The sequence below is a fragment of the Bombina bombina genome, chromosome 9 (genome assembly GCF_027579735.1).
Source record: "Bombina bombina isolate aBomBom1 chromosome 9, aBomBom1.pri, whole genome shotgun sequence".
Classification (NCBI taxonomy): Eukaryota; Metazoa; Chordata; class Amphibia; order Anura; family Bombinatoridae; genus Bombina; species Bombina bombina.
The window spans coordinates 132310269-132330411 of record NC_069507.1 but is presented as its reverse complement, the minus strand read 5'-3'; the positions used below and the strand labels follow the sequence as shown (position 1 = coordinate 132330411).

The 20143-nt window shown below is 37.3% G+C and overlaps 1 protein-coding gene across 1 annotated transcript in view; it reads left to right on the top strand.

Moving 5' to 3' along the window:
* The first annotated feature begins 7759 nt into the window (after positions 1–7759).
* The window catches only part of LOC128640452 (glycine N-acyltransferase-like), a 170735-nt gene continuing 158351 nt past the window's right edge, over positions 7760–20143 (top strand). Inside the window, exon 1 of the mRNA XM_053692931.1 lies at positions 7760–7837. Within this exon, the coding sequence (XP_053548906.1) occupies positions 7760–7837 (78 nt within the window). The remainder of the gene's footprint in view (positions 7838–20143) is intronic.

Sequence of the window (20143 nt, the reverse complement as noted above, 5' to 3'; positions counted from 1 at the left end):
TAGTCCTGCCCGGACTTAGTACGACAATGCTTTTAACTAATATTTTCCTTATTGTTTTCAAGAAGGGCCCTAGTTGCCCTAGCACACTTCGGGTCTAGAAATAGGAAAGGGGGGAAAAGAAGAAAAAAAAAAAAGGGAAGGGGAAGGGAAGAACCTCCCCCCCCCCCGGCACAGGGTCCGCAGGACCTTCTGTAAGTCTCTATAATTTCTCATCCAAGTATGTGAAAATATTCCTAGTAAAACCAATTCAGCAAAACTAATGGAGGAGAGGAAAGGAAACAAGATTTGCTTCTGAACTGGCATTGGTTAAGTAGAGATTATGGGGGCCCACCCCATCAGAAATTTTTTAATTCTAATCTCCTTTACCTGTTGCAGGTGAAAAGACTTATATATAATTTGTTCTTTAATTCCTTTTAATATAGATGCCAAACTTGGAGCATTTACGGCCAACCAGTTCTTAAAAATGTTATGTCTAGTTGTGAGTATAATAGTATTAACTATACGCCTACCCCGGCTTAGTCTAGAGTCAGGGACTAAGAAGATAATATCTTCAAAAGAAAAGGAGAGCCTCACATTCAAAACCTTATTTGTCCAAAATTGAACTTTAAGCCACAGCTGTCGGATCTTTGGACAGAACCACAACATATGAGCCAGATCCGCACAGCGACTGGAACATCTGCAGCAAGATACTACTTGTTCTGGGTAAAATCTAGCTATTTTCGCTGGAGTTAGGTAAAAATTGTTAATTAGTTTCAAATGGGATAGGGGACGTAACAGGGATTAAACTGATAGTAATAGTACTACTTAACACACCTTATAATAACGCAGAGAGAGGCAACGCAGAGAGAGGAGTCTGAAGAAGAGGAGTCAGAGGAGGAAGGTGGCTTTGAGGAGGTGGAAGACCAAACACAGCAGGCGTTCCAGGGGGCTTGTTGTCACCTTTCGGGGACCCTTGGTGTTGTACGTGGCTGGGTGGAGGAAGAGACCTTCAATGACATCAGTGAGGACAAGGAACGGGACATGGCTAGCTTGGTATCCAACCTTGTGCAAATGGGGAGTTTGCGGTTGTGCAAATGGACTGTTTGCGGTTGTTTGCGGTGCGTTAAACGGGGAGTTTGGTCTGTCACTGTGAAGCGGGCGTAACCCTTACACTACCTGATCGATACAACATCATACCTGATGTTTTAAAGCACGTTATTCCAAACAATTTAGGAATGTTAGGTGATTTATGCCCTTTATGGATTAAAACCAGACTCTGCATCAACTATGTAATTTTCCATGGGAGTTTTGCCATGGATCCCCCTCCGGCATGCCACAGTCCAGGTGTTAGTCCCCTTGAAACAACTTTTCCATCACTATTGTGGCCAGAAAGAGTCCCTGTGGGTTTTAAAATTCGCCTGCCTATTGAAGTCTATGGTGGATCGCCCGGTTCGCCCGTTCGCAAACTTTTGCGGAAGTTCGTGTTCGCCGTTCCCCCCCCCACGGCCTTTTAATCCCTCAAAATCCCTCCCCCTTTTTTTTCTTCTACCCTCCCTTTCTACTTCCTCTCCCTTTCTCCTTCTCCTTTCCTCCCCTGCTTTCTCTTTCTCTTCTCTCTTACCCTAGTCTTATAGTGGACAATATGAGCCATACATCCACCACCTTTCTGTTCACTGAGGATAAGAACAGAGGTCTAAGTATTTACACCACTACAAGCCAGGGTATGAATAATTTTTCAAGATTTCTAAACTCGCAACTCCATGAGATTATACATGGAAAATGTATTGAACATGTAATCTGTATGTTAACAATGAACAATCCAATTGTATAACTTTCTCAGTTGTTTGTACAGACTGTGTCACAGCTGTCTTGTTCTGTGTAGACACATTTTATGTAATCCAGCCGCTGTGAAACTAAATTGATGTAAAATTATAATTGTTCATTCAATAAAGCTTTTTTTGGGGGGAAAAACAAAATACCAACAAGAAAAGAAATTAGGATCTCTAACAGATGGATCCTTATATAAAGACTGGGAATGCAGTACTCTTTTAAATGGGTGTGTGATTTTGCTGCACTTGCAATTCTATAGATTTAATTATATTTAAGAATAAATAGAGCGTTATTTGAATAATTAAGAGTGCTGTATTCCCTTATTTATATAAGGATCCATCAGCTAGAGATCCTAATTTCTTTTTTTGTTGGTATTTTTAAATATCTGATATGGGTATGAACGATTTATACTAAATTTTTAATTATTTTTTTTCTTGGAACTATCTAACAAATGCTTGGGAACTATATATATATATATATATATATATATATATATATATATATATATATATATATATATATATATATATATATATATATATATATATAAGAAAAAAACTTTTAAAATAAAAATATTTATACCAATATTCCTATGAGAAAAAGATCAACTATGTTCCTTGGCATGTGTAACCATAATATTCCACACGAAATCCCCATATACAGTATAACAATACTTGTACCCATGTTTCCATCAGGAAAAGGTAAAAATATGTTACTTAGCATGTGTAATCATTATATTTCACCCATAATCCCCATGTAGAAAAATAATTATAAACATATTCCTACCTATCGAAAAAGGTAAAATATTTTCCTTGGCATGTGTAACCATGATATTCCACCCATAATCCCCATGTATAAAAATAATTATAAACCATATTCTTAGCAAGGTAATCCTGAAAACCTGGCCTGTTGGGGAGGCCTGGGGACAGGTTTGAAAAACAGTGGTCTAGGCCTATATCTGTGTTTATTATCAATCAATCAATGATCCTACTCTGTGATCTCTCTCAACAATAAACTAATCGCTGGAGAGAGGCATCTCCAATAATTTAGGTAGAGTTTCTGAGACAAGTTTGAGCATATAATCATATAATGAATTTTCAGGTATTCCTATTATTTTGATATTATTTCTATGTGATCGATTCTCTAAATCATCCAGTTTCTGTTGTATAGCCTTATATCTTTTTTCGTTTGATTCTGCCTGTTTCTTAGCTATCTCAAGGTTATCTTCCAGGTCAGATATTCTCTGTTCTGCTTCAGAAATCCTGGTAGCAAAGTGTCTAACCTGATTTGATAGAACTGAAAATTCTGACTTGATTTGTGCGAATTGAGGCATAAATATGTCTGATATACTTTTAATCAGCATTTATATATCTACTTGGTTTATCAGGGCATTATTACTGTCATTAAGACACTCTGATATGGTTTCTTGGTTCTATTATCTTTATTCCTCACGGCCATTGTTGGAGACCTATTCTTAGTGCTATAAATGTATCCATAAAAACATACTCAATACAATCCTATTCATAAAAATATATTCAGTGAATCTATATAATATTCCTATATGACCTGTTTATCTGAGGCCGTATAGCTTTAACCAATATTAAACATAGTCATGTGATCGTGTATACTTAACAGAAATGTATTCATGGTTTAAATATGGCTTGGGTGAGGAGGGAGAAAAGGGAGAGAGAGGAAGAAGATAAAAATAAGGGGGGAGGGAGTGATATTTAAGACCAGTAAAGGGCCTGAGGATAATAGAGCTGAGAAAGAAAAAAGAGAAAGGAATAACAGAAAAGGAAAAGAACCCTGTTAAACCAGTTGAATATGGCAAACAGGATTATCTTGTCTACCAATTAAAGGTAACACTCTATTAATCAAGTCATAATTGCCACCTAAGACCTAGTAAGATCCTTTCAGTTTGAACTTTCAATACAGCCTTCCTGTGACCAAGTTTACATTCATAAATTCCTTATTTGTATAACAATGTTAAACACAAACTCATATAAAAGAGACAACAAAAAGCACTCTGTATATACAATCAAAATGTCTCCTTCTCACTCTCCATCAAATCTGAATGCTAGTGCTAGTGGGAACAACACATTTTACCGTGTGTTTAACCACTAATTGAGAATAGCAAGTCTTTGGACCTCCAATATATCAGAAGACCTTTATGCAAAACACAGATCTTTAGTTTCTCAGATTTTCATAGCGCCTTTGTGCTGAACCCTTAGCTTAGAAAACCGTGCAAGAATGGATATTGGCAATAAGCTCTTAACTTGAGGTCTATCTTCAGTTAGTAGAGAGAGAGGGGCTTTTCCTTCTAATATATGTTCATAACTTCAATTTATTTTTTCCTCTTAGACTTGAAATAAGTTACATCTTTAAGCTTTCAGAATTTGAGAGGGCTTTTAAATTAAGCACTCAAGTCACTAAGAAGACCATACAGAAATGATTGAAATGTTCAGTGAATCTTCAGCCCCTGCAGGCTTCTTCACTGAGTTATACTAATTGCTAATGGTCCCCCTTAGGGTATTTAAGACCTAATCCTTGTGTGGGTATTTAAGTGTGCTCATAGGTATTTCACATTGTTACTATTCAGCAGGGCTGTGGTCACTGTCTCTTAAGCTCAAACAGCAGGCCATGCAGGAGGACAGACTTTTCCTCTCACAGGCATCAGTACACCAGGCAGCCAACTAAGTTCCAATTTTTCCAAACTTTGTATATTAGAGCTGAGGTGACCTTCAACAGCAACAAAGCATCAAGCCACACCAGTATACCTTGGTTTATCCTTTTTAAGGCTTCAATTTGTGTGATTCACCGTAGGTAAGTTGTATGGCAGAGTGCATGCCTAGACGCAATTTCAGACTTCCAGGCAAAGGTGTAATGTAGCGTTCCCTCAAAACATTCACCCCGGCTGCTTGCAGCAAGAAAAATTAGGCGAGGAAGATGATTCATTTGCGGGTGCATTGTCCATTAATTTGCGGCCATCCCACCCACCGGAAATCTTGTCCTTTTGGTATCTTTTGTTGAAAAGCAGAGTCTTATGCTTGGGAGCTGGTCTATTTCTAGAGAATTATATGGCAAGAATGTTATCTATTTGCAAGAGCATTATATGGCACCACTATATGGCACTACTATATATATATATATACTATATGCCATGTAGTGCTCTAGATGCCTACCTAAGTATCTTTTCAACACAGAATATCGTGGAAATAATAAAAGTAAATTGTAAACTTTTTAAAAATGATATGCTCTGGGTTTCATACATTTCCTTTGTCAGAAGTATGTTGTTGAGACTTTTTAATTATAGTAAAAATATTAACATCCCATTTCAAATCATGTTGAATAGTTGTGCCAAGGAATTTGTACAATGGAACTCTGTCTACTATGCAATCTTTAATTTTCAAAGAAATCAATTACCATCTCTTTGGTTTTATGAACATTTAATTCTAAATGATTTGCTTCACTCCGTGTTACCAGCCTCTCTACTTCCATTTTATAGTTAATAAGATAACATTTTAGCTGCAATTAAAATGGCAAATGATTAATTGATTACTAACAGTAAAATAATAATTAACATTTTCATTTAAGTCTGATAAATAATTTTTCCAACTAACGGCCAGATTACAAGTGGTGCGCTAATAAAAGCTCCTGCTCAAACGTTAACTGCGCTAGAAGTTCAGCTTTTTGCGCTAGTCTGGTTGTATTGAGTTCAAAAGTAAACTGTTTTTGCTCGCTTAGAATATTACGTGCACATTCACGTATTTCCCCATAGAAGTCAATATATATATATATATATATATATATATATATATATATATATATATATATATATATATATATATATATATATATATAGATAGATAGAGATATGATAATACATAGGTATACAAATATGCATATATATATATATACAAAACACGGAAGGGAACTGCACTCTCATACTGGACCGGGTACACATCCCATGACCCTGCAACATGCTCAGCCCTGGGTGCCACTGGCACTCACAGGAAGCTGTGCTGTTCCCAGAGTCACAGGCAGTTAACCCCAGTCAGGTCTGGGTGCAAGAACCATAGGGAAAATTACAAAACAAATTAATACAACACACAGAGAAAATTGATAAATTAATTTGTTTTGCAAATTTTCCCTATGGTTCTTGCACCCAGACCTGACTGGGGTTAACTGCCTGTGACTCTGGGAACAGCACAGCTTCCTGTGAGTGCCAGTGGCACCCAGGGCTGAGCATGTTGCAGGGTTATGGAATGTGTACCCGGTCCAGTATGAGAGTGCAGTTCCCTTCCGTGTTTTGTATATGTCTAGGGTGATTACATATTCCTGTGCACCCTTCCCTTGTTCCCAGATTGTTTGGATTTGAAAGCTTGCATTGTGTGGCTGTTTTAGGGTCCCAGGTATTGGAAAGGACCTTGACGAGGTACCTGGGCTTGTCCCATTTGGCCAGATGCGGTAACTAACCTTTCCATTTTTGCTTTTAAATCTTAGCTGAGAGCTTGTAAGTGAGTGCTGGGTTTTCTCTGTGTGTTGCATATATATATATATATATATATATATATATATATATATATATATATATATATATATATATATATATATATATATATATATATATATATATATATATATATATATATATATATATATAAATCTATTTAAAAAATATAGAACATATTCTGCTATGTGCAGAACACTGGAATGTGAAATATTTACAGTAAGTACACAGTATAACACTTTAATTAAATATGAATATTGCATAAATATGATTTTTCATGTTTTCACCTACTTTACTGCAAAGGGCTCCATTATACTTATATACTGTTATGTCTATATAGGTATACATATGTATTTATGTGTTTATATACAGTATATATATATATATATATATATATATATATATATATATATATATATATATATATATATATATCTGTAAATACATATATACACATTTAAATACATAAATACTTATGCCTACATATATATACACACACACATATACATTTTTAGAGATGATTATGTATGTATATCTATGTTAAAGCCCTTTGTGGGCCTTTTGTTTTCACTTGAGATCATCTCATATATTTGAGCTTTTATAACTTTTTTGTGCAATATTTTTTTTTTTTAAATGATTTTTATTAGATGGTGTTAATATGTTTATAACTGTATTTTGTGATGTATTTTTGATGAGTTTTGTGCAACTTTTAAGTTTAGCAAAACAGTTAACCAGAGGCCTTAGGAAGTGGTAATCATTCTACCGTGAATTGTGATTGTGCTCAATCGATTCTTTTTACTTTCAATGTAAAAAGAATCTCGTAATCTCGTAATCTGGCCTTAACTATTTAAATGTTATTTGTGCTATGCATCAAGTGCCAGTGGTTATATTGCTAGTCACCAATGTCAAATGCTATAAATTATATTTTAATAAATAGATATTAAAGGGACAGTCTAATCCAGAATTTTTATTGGTTAAAAAGTTAGATAATCCCTTTATTAACCATTCCCCACTTTTGCATAACCAACAGAGTAAATTAACATACTTTCTACCTCTGTGATTACCTTGTATCTAAGCCTCTGTAGACTGCCCCCTTATTTAAGTTCTTTTGACGGACTTGCATTTTAGCCAATCAGTGCCCTCTCATAGGTAACTCTAGGAGCGTGAGCACAATGTTATCTATATGGCACACATGACCTAACACCTCTAATTGTGAAAAAAAAACTGTCAAATGCATTGAAATAAGAGGCAGCCTTAAAGGGCTTAGAAATTAGCGTATGAGCCTACCTAGGTTTAGCTTTCAACTAAGAATACCAAGAGACCAAAGCAAATTTGATGATGACATTTTTAAAAACAGTTTGTCACCAAAACGCTAAAAATATCAGTATATAAACATGTTTATTGTTTTTAATTAAACAATATTATCTCTCACCCCTCAGGATGTCTTTACTTTTATGCAGTTCAAAGCTACCCACCTTGCAAAGAGTACTCACTCAGTGCTATCCAGAGTCTCTAAAGGTAAGTAAAAGAAAGTCTTACAGTGTATGATTATATATATATATATATATATATATAGACACATACACACACACACATGTACACACATATACATACATATATATACACACACACATATATATATATATACACACACACATACACACATATACATACATATATATACACACACACATATATATATATACACACACACATACACACATATACATACATATATATACACACACACATACACACATATACATACATATATATACACACACACATATATATATATACACACACACATACACACATATACATACATATATATACACACACACATATATATATATACACACACACATACACACATATACATACATATATATACACACACACATACACACATATACATACATATATATACACACACACATATATATATACACACACACATACACACATATACATACATATATATACACACACACATATATATATATACACACACACATACACACATATATATATATATATATATATACACACACATACATACATATATATACACACACATACATACATATATATACACACACACATATACACACACATATACACACACATATACATACACATATACATATATATATATACACACACATACATACATATATATACACACACACATATACACACACATATACACACACATATACATACATATACATACACACACACACGTACACACACGTACACACATATATACAGGTAGCCCTCAATTTATGCCGGGGTTAGATTCCAGAAGGAATGGTTGTAAATAAAAACCGTTGTAAATTGAAACCCAGTTTACAATGTAAGTCAATGGGAAGTGAGGGAGTTAGATTCCAGGCCCCTTTCAAAACTGATATAAATAACACCTAATACATTATTTTTAAAGCTTTGTAATGAAGTCTATAAATCCTAAACATCATTATAAACAATATTAAATAATCACACAACACAGAATGTATCATTAAACTAAGTTTAAGGAACAAAAACATTTTTTTTACTTGCATTTTTCTGCATAAAGGTCTCTGCATTGAAACAGTAGCATACACTTTTAGCTAATATTGGGTCTGCAGCTATTCTGTGCATTCCAGTCTGGACTGATTTATAGGCACCCTGACCTTCAAGCAGCTGAGCAGGAAGATAAAAGGGAAGTGGCTGCTAGATCTTGTTAAATTAAATTGCATCCTATAGCTGAACATTACGCTAACATTTTAAAACTACAGTGGCAATTGTCAAACTAATTAACCATGTTGTGCACAAATACTCACCAACGAGATAACCAGGGGGCATTTGTCTTTCCTCAAACGGTCTCCACAGGGACGACAGAGAGAGGATGCGGGCATCATGACTAGCCCCTCCAAAATTCGCACACACATGCATAATCCTCATCCGTGCGTCACAAACATACTGCACGTTGAGGCTATGAAAATGTTTGCGATTTCTGAAGGGCAAGTCATCAATTGGAGCACGCAGCGCAATGTGGGTACAATCTATGGCTCCCAAGACATTGGGCAATTGAGCAATATCAAAGAATTCCCGCTTCAGGCGCCTCCAATCACCATCATTTTGTGGGAATCCTATGTATTGCTTACTGATACGTACCATGGCGTCCAGAAAGTTATCAAACACCACAGAGAATGTACCTTGAGCCAGGCCATGCATGTACATTTCTCCGGATTGAAAACTCCCGGAGGCCAGGACGTATAGACAGCTTAGCATCTTACTCATGGCGGGAACAGCAGTCCTTATTCTTATACGTGGCTCCAAATGAGGTTTAAGAAGATCGTAAAGGCCAATGAGTTGTTCGCGATTGAGCCGATACTTATCATAAACCTCAAAGTCGCTCATGTTTTCCAAGGTGGGTCTCACCCTGTAGACACGAGGACCTCGAACCAGACGACCCCTTCGTCTCAGTCTGAGCCGCCGAGGCTGCCTGATTCGACCAACAGCTAGTTCGCCAATAGCAGCACCAGCAGCGTCTACCATGTCATCGTCATCCATCTTTCAAAACAGCGTAACAAGGTATGCACTTGATCTGATGTGGATCACAAGTGATGCATTGGCCATGTTGTTTGGGGGATTTATAGTACAATTAGTCCAATGGTAGTGAGTTTGTAATGATTGCTAATTGTATTCACTTGTTTGTATGTGAGCGGCGCAAATGCTTTCACAGTGGGCGTTTTTTTGGTTGTTTGCTGAAATGTTGTTTTCCAACAATGAATCTCAATGTGAAAGTGTCAAATATCACACATACAGTGCATGTTTGTAATGTTTGTTCATATGCGTAATCAATATTTCTTAAACGCGATCTTATAGTAACAAGCACACGTCCAGGCTAACATGAATGAAAGTGCATAGTTGTGTATAATGTGCATCGAATGTGATCCATCAATGTTGCTGCAACATTGTTTGAAAACGATAAAGTAACATCTGCCATCTGTAGTATTGTATATATAAGTGATTGCCGAGCTGTCAATATTGTATGCGTCCCTTTAAAATCGCAATAATAATTCCGAACTTCCCGTCTGCCATCTGTAGTATTGTATATATACGTGATTGCTGAGCTGTCAATATTGTATGCGTCCCATTCAAATCTCAATAATACTGAATAACTTCCGGCTGTCATCTGTAGTATTGTATATATAAGTGATTGCCGAGCTGTCAATATTGTATGCGTCCCTTTAAAATCGCAATAATAATTCCGAACTTCCCGTCTGCCATCTGTAGTATTGTATATATAAGTGATTGCCGAGATGTCAATATTGTATGCGTCCCTTTAAAATCGCAATAATAATTCCGAACTTCCCGTCTGCCATCTGTAGTATTGTATATATAAGTGATTGCCGAGCTGTCAATATTGTATGCGTCCCATTCAAATGGCACTAATACTGAATAACTTCCGGCTGTCATCTGTAGTATTGTATATATAAGTGATTGCCGAGCTGTCAATATTGTATGCGTCCCTTTCAAATCGCACTAATACTGAATAACTTCCGGCTGTCATCTGTAGTATTGTATATATAAGTGATTGCCGAGCTGTCAATATTGTATGCGTCCCATTAAAATCGCACTAATACTGAATAACTTCCGGCTGTCATCTGTAGTATTGTATATATAAGTGATTGCCGAGATGTAAATATTGTATGCTTCCCTTTCAAATGGCACTAATCCTGAATAACTTCCGTCTGTCATCTGTAGTATTATATATATAAGTGATTTGCGATCTGACAATATTTATTAATTGTCCCATTCAAATCTCCCTAATAATGCTGTTCCAAACTGTTATTTACGTATATGTTGTATTGTAGTATTGAGTGTTAAAGTTCAGAAAGGGGCGGTACAGTGGTGAATCTGTAATGTGTATGGTTGAATCTTCTAATGACGTCATGATATTATTAACCTGCCTATGTAGTTCTGAAATCCTCATTGTGTTGTTGTATTGTGCTACATTGTTATTGTGTGCTGAATAAAATCTAAATGTGTGCTTTGTGGTTGCGTGATGGGTGATGCGTGTTATGTACATATACGTATATATTGTGATTGTGTCCCACATATGCTGACTTCTATATAGCGGTCTGACATTGTTGTTCCTTCCCATAAAGTGACATCTGTAATCTGGTGCAATGATGTTCTTGTTGTACGTAATTCCTAATGGTTTCTGGTGATGGAATCATGATGTTAAAAGTACAGTAAAATCCATATGTTGTGTTTTGTGATTCCTATAGAGAATGTAATGTGTTTTTCCCCCATCATTTGAATGCACATGTATGAGTGAATGTTAAAAGTAATGTATGTGCATCCATGACTGATCATGTGTTAAGCATATGTAGATATGCTGTTGCTGCAAGCATATGAGTTGAATAACTGAAATGCAATAATAAAGGTAAATGAGAATTGTTTCCGATTGTGTAGTGTTTGTGAATCCTGAAAATTTTACATTATTTTTGTGTCCGTTTAAATTTAATATTTTGATAAAAAAAAGTTTGTTAATAGTGATGTTGATTTGTAGTTGATGTAATATAAAAGTCTTAAACAATTTAATGGTGTTGTGAATATTCAATAATTAAAATCCATAAATCCACCATAGGGAAATAGTCATTTCTTGATCTATTTATCATAGCTGGGTCTAACGCATAAAAGCATGTATTTTCTAGCGCTGGTATTTGGAGTTTTTCGGTCTACGCTATTTGCGTGCGTTAGTGAAATGTAGGTTTCGTGTAAACGAGCACGTCTTCCCAATAGAAGTCAATGGAGGCTCTAAAATTTGGTATTTTTTTTTTCTAAGACTGGTTTTCCTCGTAAAGTGAGTGACGTCATGAGCTTGTGTGAAAAAGTAACTAAATCGTGTTCTTTTTGTAATAAATAAATATTTTTTGTATGTCATGTGGTGTATATTGTTTGTATGCATCGATGAGTGTATATTTGTGATAATCTTATTAGTTAGATGTAGGTATATGAGGGTCTTTTCCCATGTGTCAATGTAAGTCAATGGGAAAATGGATTTGTGTATTTTTTTTTTTCTAACACCCGAGATCTCGCAACTTTGATTATTTTTATTTTGAAGAAAAATTATTAAATCAAAAAAATAAATATAGTGTAGTGTTTGTATGAGTGTAAGTGTAGTTTGTGTCATATTTGTTTTGTGATTTGTGAATGTTTATTTTGTCGGTATATGTTTACTACTGGGTCTGAGGTGTCGGTAGAAATTTGAGCGTTGAGTGATTTTTGAATGTCGGTAACTGAACTCTAAATACCGGAGTCCGTAAGAAACCCGCGTTAGGAGCCTCTAACGCTGGTTTTCACGGCTAACGCCAAACTCCAAATCTAGGCCTAAGATAGCTACAATATAATTAATAATTACATTGTAGCTATCTTAGGATTTATATTTATTTTACAGGTAACTTTGTATTTATTTTAGCTAGTTAGAATAGTTATTAAATAGTTATTAACTATTTAATAACTACCTAGCTAAAAGAAATACAAAATTACCTGTAAAATAAATCCTAATCTAAGTTACAATTAAACCTAACACTACACTATCATTACATTAATTAAATAAATTAACTACAAATAACTACAATTAAATACAATTACATAAACTAACTAAAGTACAAAAAATAAAAAAAGCTAAGTTACAAAAAATAAAAAAAATAAGTTACAAACATTTTAAAAAATATTACAACAATTTTAATCTACTTACACTTAATCTAAGCCCCCTAATAAAATAACAAACCCCCCAAAATAAAAAAATGCCCTACCCTATTCTACATTAAAAAAGTTCAAAGCTCTTTTACCTTACCAGCCCTTAAAAGGGCCTTTTGTGGGGGCATGCCCCAAAGAATTCAGCTCTTTTGCCTGTAAAAGAAAAATACAACCCCCCCCAACATTAAAACCCACCACCCACATACCCCTAATCTAACCTAAACCCCCCTTAAAATAACCTAACACTAATCCCCTGAAGATCATCCTACCTTGAGTCGTCTTCACTCAACCGAGCCACCGATGTAACTGAAGAGAACATTCCAATCAGCCAATAGAATGCGAGCTCAATCTGATTGGCTGATTGGATCAGCCAATCGGATTGAACTTGAATCTGATTGGTGATTCAATCAGCCAATCAGATTTTTCCTACCTTAATTCCGATTGGCTGATAGAATCCTATCAGCCAATTGGAATTGAAGGGACGCCATCTTGGATGACGTCCCTTAAAGGAGTCTTCATTCGTCGGTAGTCCGTCGGGAAAGGAGGATGTTCCACGTCCGCGGGATGAAGATTCAAGACCCGGCTTGAAAGATGACCTCGCCCGGATAGAAGACTTCTTCAGCGCCTCTTGGAAGATGACCTCGCCCGGATGGAAGATTTCTTCAGCGCCGCTTGGAGGATCACTTCATCGGATGGAAGATTTCTTCAGCGCCCCTTGGATGATCATTTCTGCCGCTCCGGATGTCCTCTTCAGTTCCATCGGTGGCACGGCTGAGTGAAGACGACTAAAGGTAGGATGATCTTCAGGGAATTAGTGTTAGGTTATTTTAAGGGGGGTTTGGGTTAGATTAGGGGTATGTGGGTGGTGGGTTTTAATGTTGGGGGGGGTTGTATTTTTCTTTTACAAGCAAAAGAGCTGAATTCTTTGGGGCATGCCCCACAAATGGCCCTTTTAAGGGCTGGTAAGGTAAAAGAGCTTTTAACTTTTTTAATGTAGAATAGGGTAGGGCATTTTTTTATTTTGGGGGGGTTTGTTATTTTATTAGGGGGCTTAGATTAGGTGTAAGTAGCTTAAAATTGTTGTAATATTTTTTTAAATGTTTGTAACTTATTTTTTTTATTTTTTGTAACTTAGCTTTTTTATTTTTTGTACTTTAGTTAGTTTATGTAATTGTATTTAATTGTAGTTATTTGTAGTTAATTTATTTAATTAATGTAATGATAGTGTAGTGTTAGATTTAATTGTAACTTAGGTTAGTTTTTAGTTTACAGGTACATTTCTCTTTATTTTAGCTAGGTAAGCTATTAAATAGTTAATAACTATTTAATAGCTATTGTACCTAGTTAAAATAAATTGAAAGGTACCTGTAAAATAAAAATAAATCCTAAAATAGCTACAATATAATTATTATTTATATTGTAGCTATCTTAGGGTTTATTTTAAAGGTAAGTATTTAGTTTTAAATAGGATTAACTTAGTTAATAAGAGAAATATTATTTAGATTTATTTAATTAATATTTAAGTTAGGGGGGTGTTAGGGTTAGTGTTAGACTTAGGTTTAGGGGTTAATAATTTTATTACAGTGGCGGCGGTGTAGTAGGGGGCAGGATAGGGGTTAATAAATTTATTATAGGTGGCGACGGTGTAGGGGGGTAGGATAGGGGTTAATAAATTTAATATAGGTTGCGGCGGGTTCAGGGAGTGGCGGTTTAGGGGATAAACTATTTATTTATTTGCGGCAAGGTGCGGGATCAGCAGGATAGGGGTTAATAACTTTATTATAGAGGGCGACGGTATAGGGGGGGCAGGATAGGGGTTACTAGGTATAATGTAGGTGGCAGCGGTGTCCGGGAGCGGCGGTTTAGGGGTTAATACATTTATAAGACTTGCCGCGGGGTCTAGGAGTGGTGGTTTAGGGGTTAGTAACTTTATTTACTTGCGGGGGGCTCCGGGGGCGCCGGTATAGGGGGTAGAACAGTGTAGTTTAGTGTGAGTGCTTAGTGACAGGCTAGCAAGAAAGCTGTCAAACAGCCGAAGAGCAGCGAGATTGGATGAGTGATAACTCTCACAGTCCACTGCTCATCGCCCCGCGGCTTTTTGACAGCTTTACTTGATAACTTAGGCGATGTGAGGCGAGCTTAGGCGGGCGTATTGGGCCGGCGAAGGCAGGAAAGTTGACACGTTGATAACTACCCCCCAAAGCCTTTAAAATAGAATCAGAAAAATATTCTTATAAATCTTCTACGTAATTTTTGTACATAAGATGTAAAAAGAATAGCAAATATATAAAGCATAAATACTAACGGATTCTGCATGTAAAAGTTTATCATGATAACTTATTACAAACCATAGCTAAAGAAAAAACATTCATAATATTTTTAAAATAAATGAACTTAGCTTTGGTAGGACTGAACTTCAGTCAAAAGGAATCCCTTAGAACGATTTTGAAACAGGAACAGTGAAATCTTGCAATATGTAATAGAAAAAAACAATATTTAAAGCAAAATTATCAAATTCCTTAAATGACAGTTTCAGGAATAGGAAAAGAAATGCAAAATAATAAGCTTCTAAAAACCAGAAGCAATAAAAAAGTGAAATTTAAATAACCAAATTTTTTGGCGCCAAAAATGACGCCCACATTATTGGCGCTAAATACAACGCCCATATTCTTTGGCGCCAAGTATGACGCCACATCCTCTGACGCCGAAACCGACGCCCACATTTTTTGGCGGGAAAAAAATGTCTGAATATACATGCCTCAAAAAATGACGTTTACAGAATACAACTTCCGGCGTCAACTACGGCGCCGGAAATGACAACATTTTTGCACCAAAAAAGTCAGCGCCAAGAATGACGCAATAAAAAGCAACATTTTCTGCCCCCGCGAGCCTAACAGCACGCAGGGAAAATGGTCAATTGAGAATTTTCAAGGTAATGAAAAATAAATTGAAGTAAAATGCATTATCCCAAATAATGAAACTGACAGTCTGAATTATAAAGGAATACTGATTATCCTGAATCATGGCAAATATAAGTTTAAATACATATATTTAGAACTTTACATATAAAGTGCCCAACCATAGCTTAGAGTGTCACAAAAAATAAGATTTACTTACCCCAGGACACTCATCTACATATAGTAGATAGCCAAACCAGTACTGAAAGGAGAATCAGTAGAGGTAATGGTATATAAGAGTATATCGTCGATCTGAAAAGGGAGGTAAGAGATGAATCTCTTCGACCGATAACAGAGAACCTATAAAATAGATCCCGTAGAAGGAGACCATTGAATTCAAATAGGCAATACTCTCTTCACATCCCTCTGACATTCACTGCACTCTGAGAGGAAAATCGGGCTCCAGCCTGCTGCGAAGCGCATATCAACGTAGAATCTAGCACAAACTTACTTCACCACCTCCATGGGAGGCAAAGTTTGTAAAACTGAATTGTGGGTGTGGTGAGGGGTGTATTTATAGGCATTTTGAGGTTTGGGAAACTTTGCCCCTCCTGGTAGGAATGTATATCCCATACGTCACTAGCTCATGGACTCTTGCTAATTACATGAAAGAAATAAAAACCTAAAATAATATGGTTGCATAAGTGTGAACACCCTTAAGCTAATACTTTATTGAAGCACCTTTTGATTTTATTACAGCACTCAGTCTTTTTGGGTATGAGTTTTTCAGCATGGCACATCTTGACTTGGCAAGATTTGCCAATTCTTCTTTGCAAAAACACTCTAAATCTGTCAGAATGAAAGGGCATCTCCTGTGCACAGCCCTCTTCAAATCAACCCAGAGATTTTGAATTGGATTCAGGTCTGGGCTCTGGCTGGGCCATCCCAAAACTTTAATCTTCTTCTGGTGAAGCCATTCCTTTGTTGATTTGTATGTATGCTTTGGGTCGTTGTCATGCTGAAAGATGAAGTTCCTCTTCATGTTCAGCTTTCTAGCAGAAGCCTGAAGGTTTTGTGCCAATATTGTCTGGTATTTGGAACTGTTCATTATTCCCTCTACCTTGACTAAGGCCCCAGTTACAGCTGAGGAAAAACAGCCCCAAAGCATGATGCTTACACCACCATGCTTCACTGTGGGTATGGTGTTCTTTTGGTGATGTGCAGTGTTGTTTTTGCGCCAAACATATCTTTTGGAATAATGGCCAAAAAGTTCAACCTTGGTTTCATCAGACCAGAACACCTTTTGCAACATGCGTTTGGGAAACTTCAGATGTGTTTTTGCAAAATTTAGCTGAGCTTAGATGGGTTTTTTTTGTAAGAAAAGGCTTCCGTCTTGCCACTCTACCCCATAGCCCAGACATATGAAGAATACGGGCGATTGTTGTCACATGTACCACACAGCCAGTACTTGCCAGATATTCCTGCAGCTCCTTTAATGTTGCTGTAGGCCTCTTGGCAGCCTCCCAGACCAGTTTTCTTCTCGTCTTTTCATCAATTTTGGAGGAACATCCAGTTCTTGGTAATGTCACTGTTGCACCATATTTTCTTCACTTGATGATGACTGTCTTCACTGTGTTCCATGATATATCTAATGCCTTGGAAATTCTTTTGTACCCTTCTCCTGACTGATATATATTTTTTTTTTTCTTTTTAAATCTTTTTATTGAGGAATATGCATAACAACAAATATTGCAACACAAATGTCCAGGAACTATACATGTATACATACAATACTTTTGTTGTAGCCACATCGTGGGTATATACATTATTAGTGAACTAAAACATCTGGAATGAGCATATCAGATTTAAAATATAATGACATTTACATAAACCTCATTTTCAGTTATTATGAACAAACCTAAATATAGGGACCAGGGTAATATTCCAGTCCCGTACATGAACTCAACTTTCTATAGACTTCATAGAGTCAGTTCGGAAATGCCTTTCTACACACTTCTACTAGTGACCCTAATGCGGGTTCCCAGGCGGGGGAGACCTTCCTTGAGGGGGTGGAGAGGGGGGGGAGAGATATCGGGTTAGGGCAGAGCATATTCTAGGAGGGGGGGGGGGGGATAGAGGGGAGGGGGGAGCGGGAAAGGGGAGAGGAGGAGGGTGGTCAGAGTTTGACAATAGATTTAGAAAGGCGGGAGTCATCAATTGCCTACCTCATTATAACTAGGTATGAGAAATAAAATACGTTAAAGTGGGTGGTCGGGGATTGTCTCATGTCTACATATTTAACTATGATTTCCCTGGTGAGTAAACCAAGGCTCCCAAATCTGCCAATATAAGTCTTCTTTATCCATATTAAAATAGAAACTTTGTTCCATTTTAGCGTACATCTGTATTATAGATGTAACAGTTGAAATATCTGGAGGGATGGCCTGCTTCCAGGCCCTTGCTATTGCCAGTTTCATGGCCGCTAGGACAAAGATGATCAGTTTGGAAACATGGGCTGGAACGTTTCTTGGAAAGATGTGCAGAAGAGCTATTACAGGGGTGAGTGGGATAGAGAGCCCTAGGTTGGTGCATAGGTTAGCTATCTGACCCCACATGGGTGCAAGTGTTGGGCAGTCCCACCATACATGAATATCTGAGCCTCTTTGCATGCATTCTCTCCAGCACATAGGAGACGTTGTAGGAAACATTTGTGACAGTCTCGAGGGGGTGTAGTACCATTTCAGAAATAGCTTCATGTAGGCCTCCAAGGTGTTTGCACAGTGAACCGTCTTTTTAGTTAACGTCATAGCTGTGCGTAGGTCTTTATCTGTAATTGGTCTGGATAGGTCTCCCTCCCAGGCCCTTAGTTGCCAGGGTCTGTCTCTGTTAGTGGACATCTGTAGGAGGTCATAGTGAAACGATATGAGTCTAGGAGTCTTGATAGGAAGCTGCCACAGTTTTTCCCAGTTAGTCAGGGGTCTATTTAGGGTCTTGGTGAATCCCCAGGATGTCATAAAAGTGTAAAGTCTCGAGTATTCAAAGGAAACCCAAAGAGGGGTTTCTGGGATAATTGTTCCAATAGTATGTGGAGTGAGTAGAGTACCGGCGGGGTATAGGTGGGAAATCGAATGCAGGCCCCACTCACACCAATGTAGGACATGCGTATCAGGTAGAGCTGTCAGCAAAGCTGACAGGGAATGAATGGGGGACGGATGCGGGGCAATGTCGCGTAGGTTTCTAAGGTGATGCCAAACTTTTAGAGTATCTCTAACAATGGCGTTTTTTAGTCCCAGATCATCCAGGCAGTGGCTAGGGATCCAGGGTAGGTCCGCTAGTTCTAAGCCCAAAGGGAGGGCTAGTGCCTCTATGTTTTTCCATCCCTGCGGTTCTCCTTTGTTCGCCCATGCCATGACATGTGATAACCTGGTTGCTTCATAGTAGCCACGTATACTAGGCATTGCAACCCCTCCATATTCATATTTTTTTTGAAGTATTTTCGCCGCAATCCGAGGCTTAGATTTGCCCCAAATATAGCGCTGTCCAAGAGACTGGAGCTTGTCTATTAAAGCATTGGGGACATTTAGTGGGATGCAACGAAAGTAATATAGGATTTTAGGCAAGATCGTCATCTTAAAAGATGCAATACGACCCAGCCACGAAATCTCTTTAAGGCTCCAGGAAGAGGTAAGCTCGGTGACCACTCTAATGAGATCTGTGTAGTTAACATTGATCACCATTTTTGGATCCGGACCAAGTTGTACCCCCAGATGTCGAATAGTGGTTTGTGACCATCGGAAGGAGTATGATGTTTGCAATACATCCAATTCAAAGGTTGGAATGCATACCGGTAGAGCCTCCGTTTTGGAGACGTTAACCTTATAGTAGCTGTGAGCTCCAAACTCGGCGACAATATCAAAAAGTGCCGGCAAGGAGCCTATTGGATTCGTTAGGAATAGTGTCACATCATCCGCGTACAATGCTATCTTCACAGCCTCCCTGCCAAGTTGGACACCTCTGATTGCGCGTGATTGCCTAATAGCCTGAGCCAAAGGTTCAATGGCCATGGAGAAAATTAAGGGTGACAGAGGGCATCCTTGCCTAGTGCCATTAGTAATATGAATGGTCGGAGAGGCAAATCCCAGACCTCTAACCGTTGCAGAGGGGTAAGAAT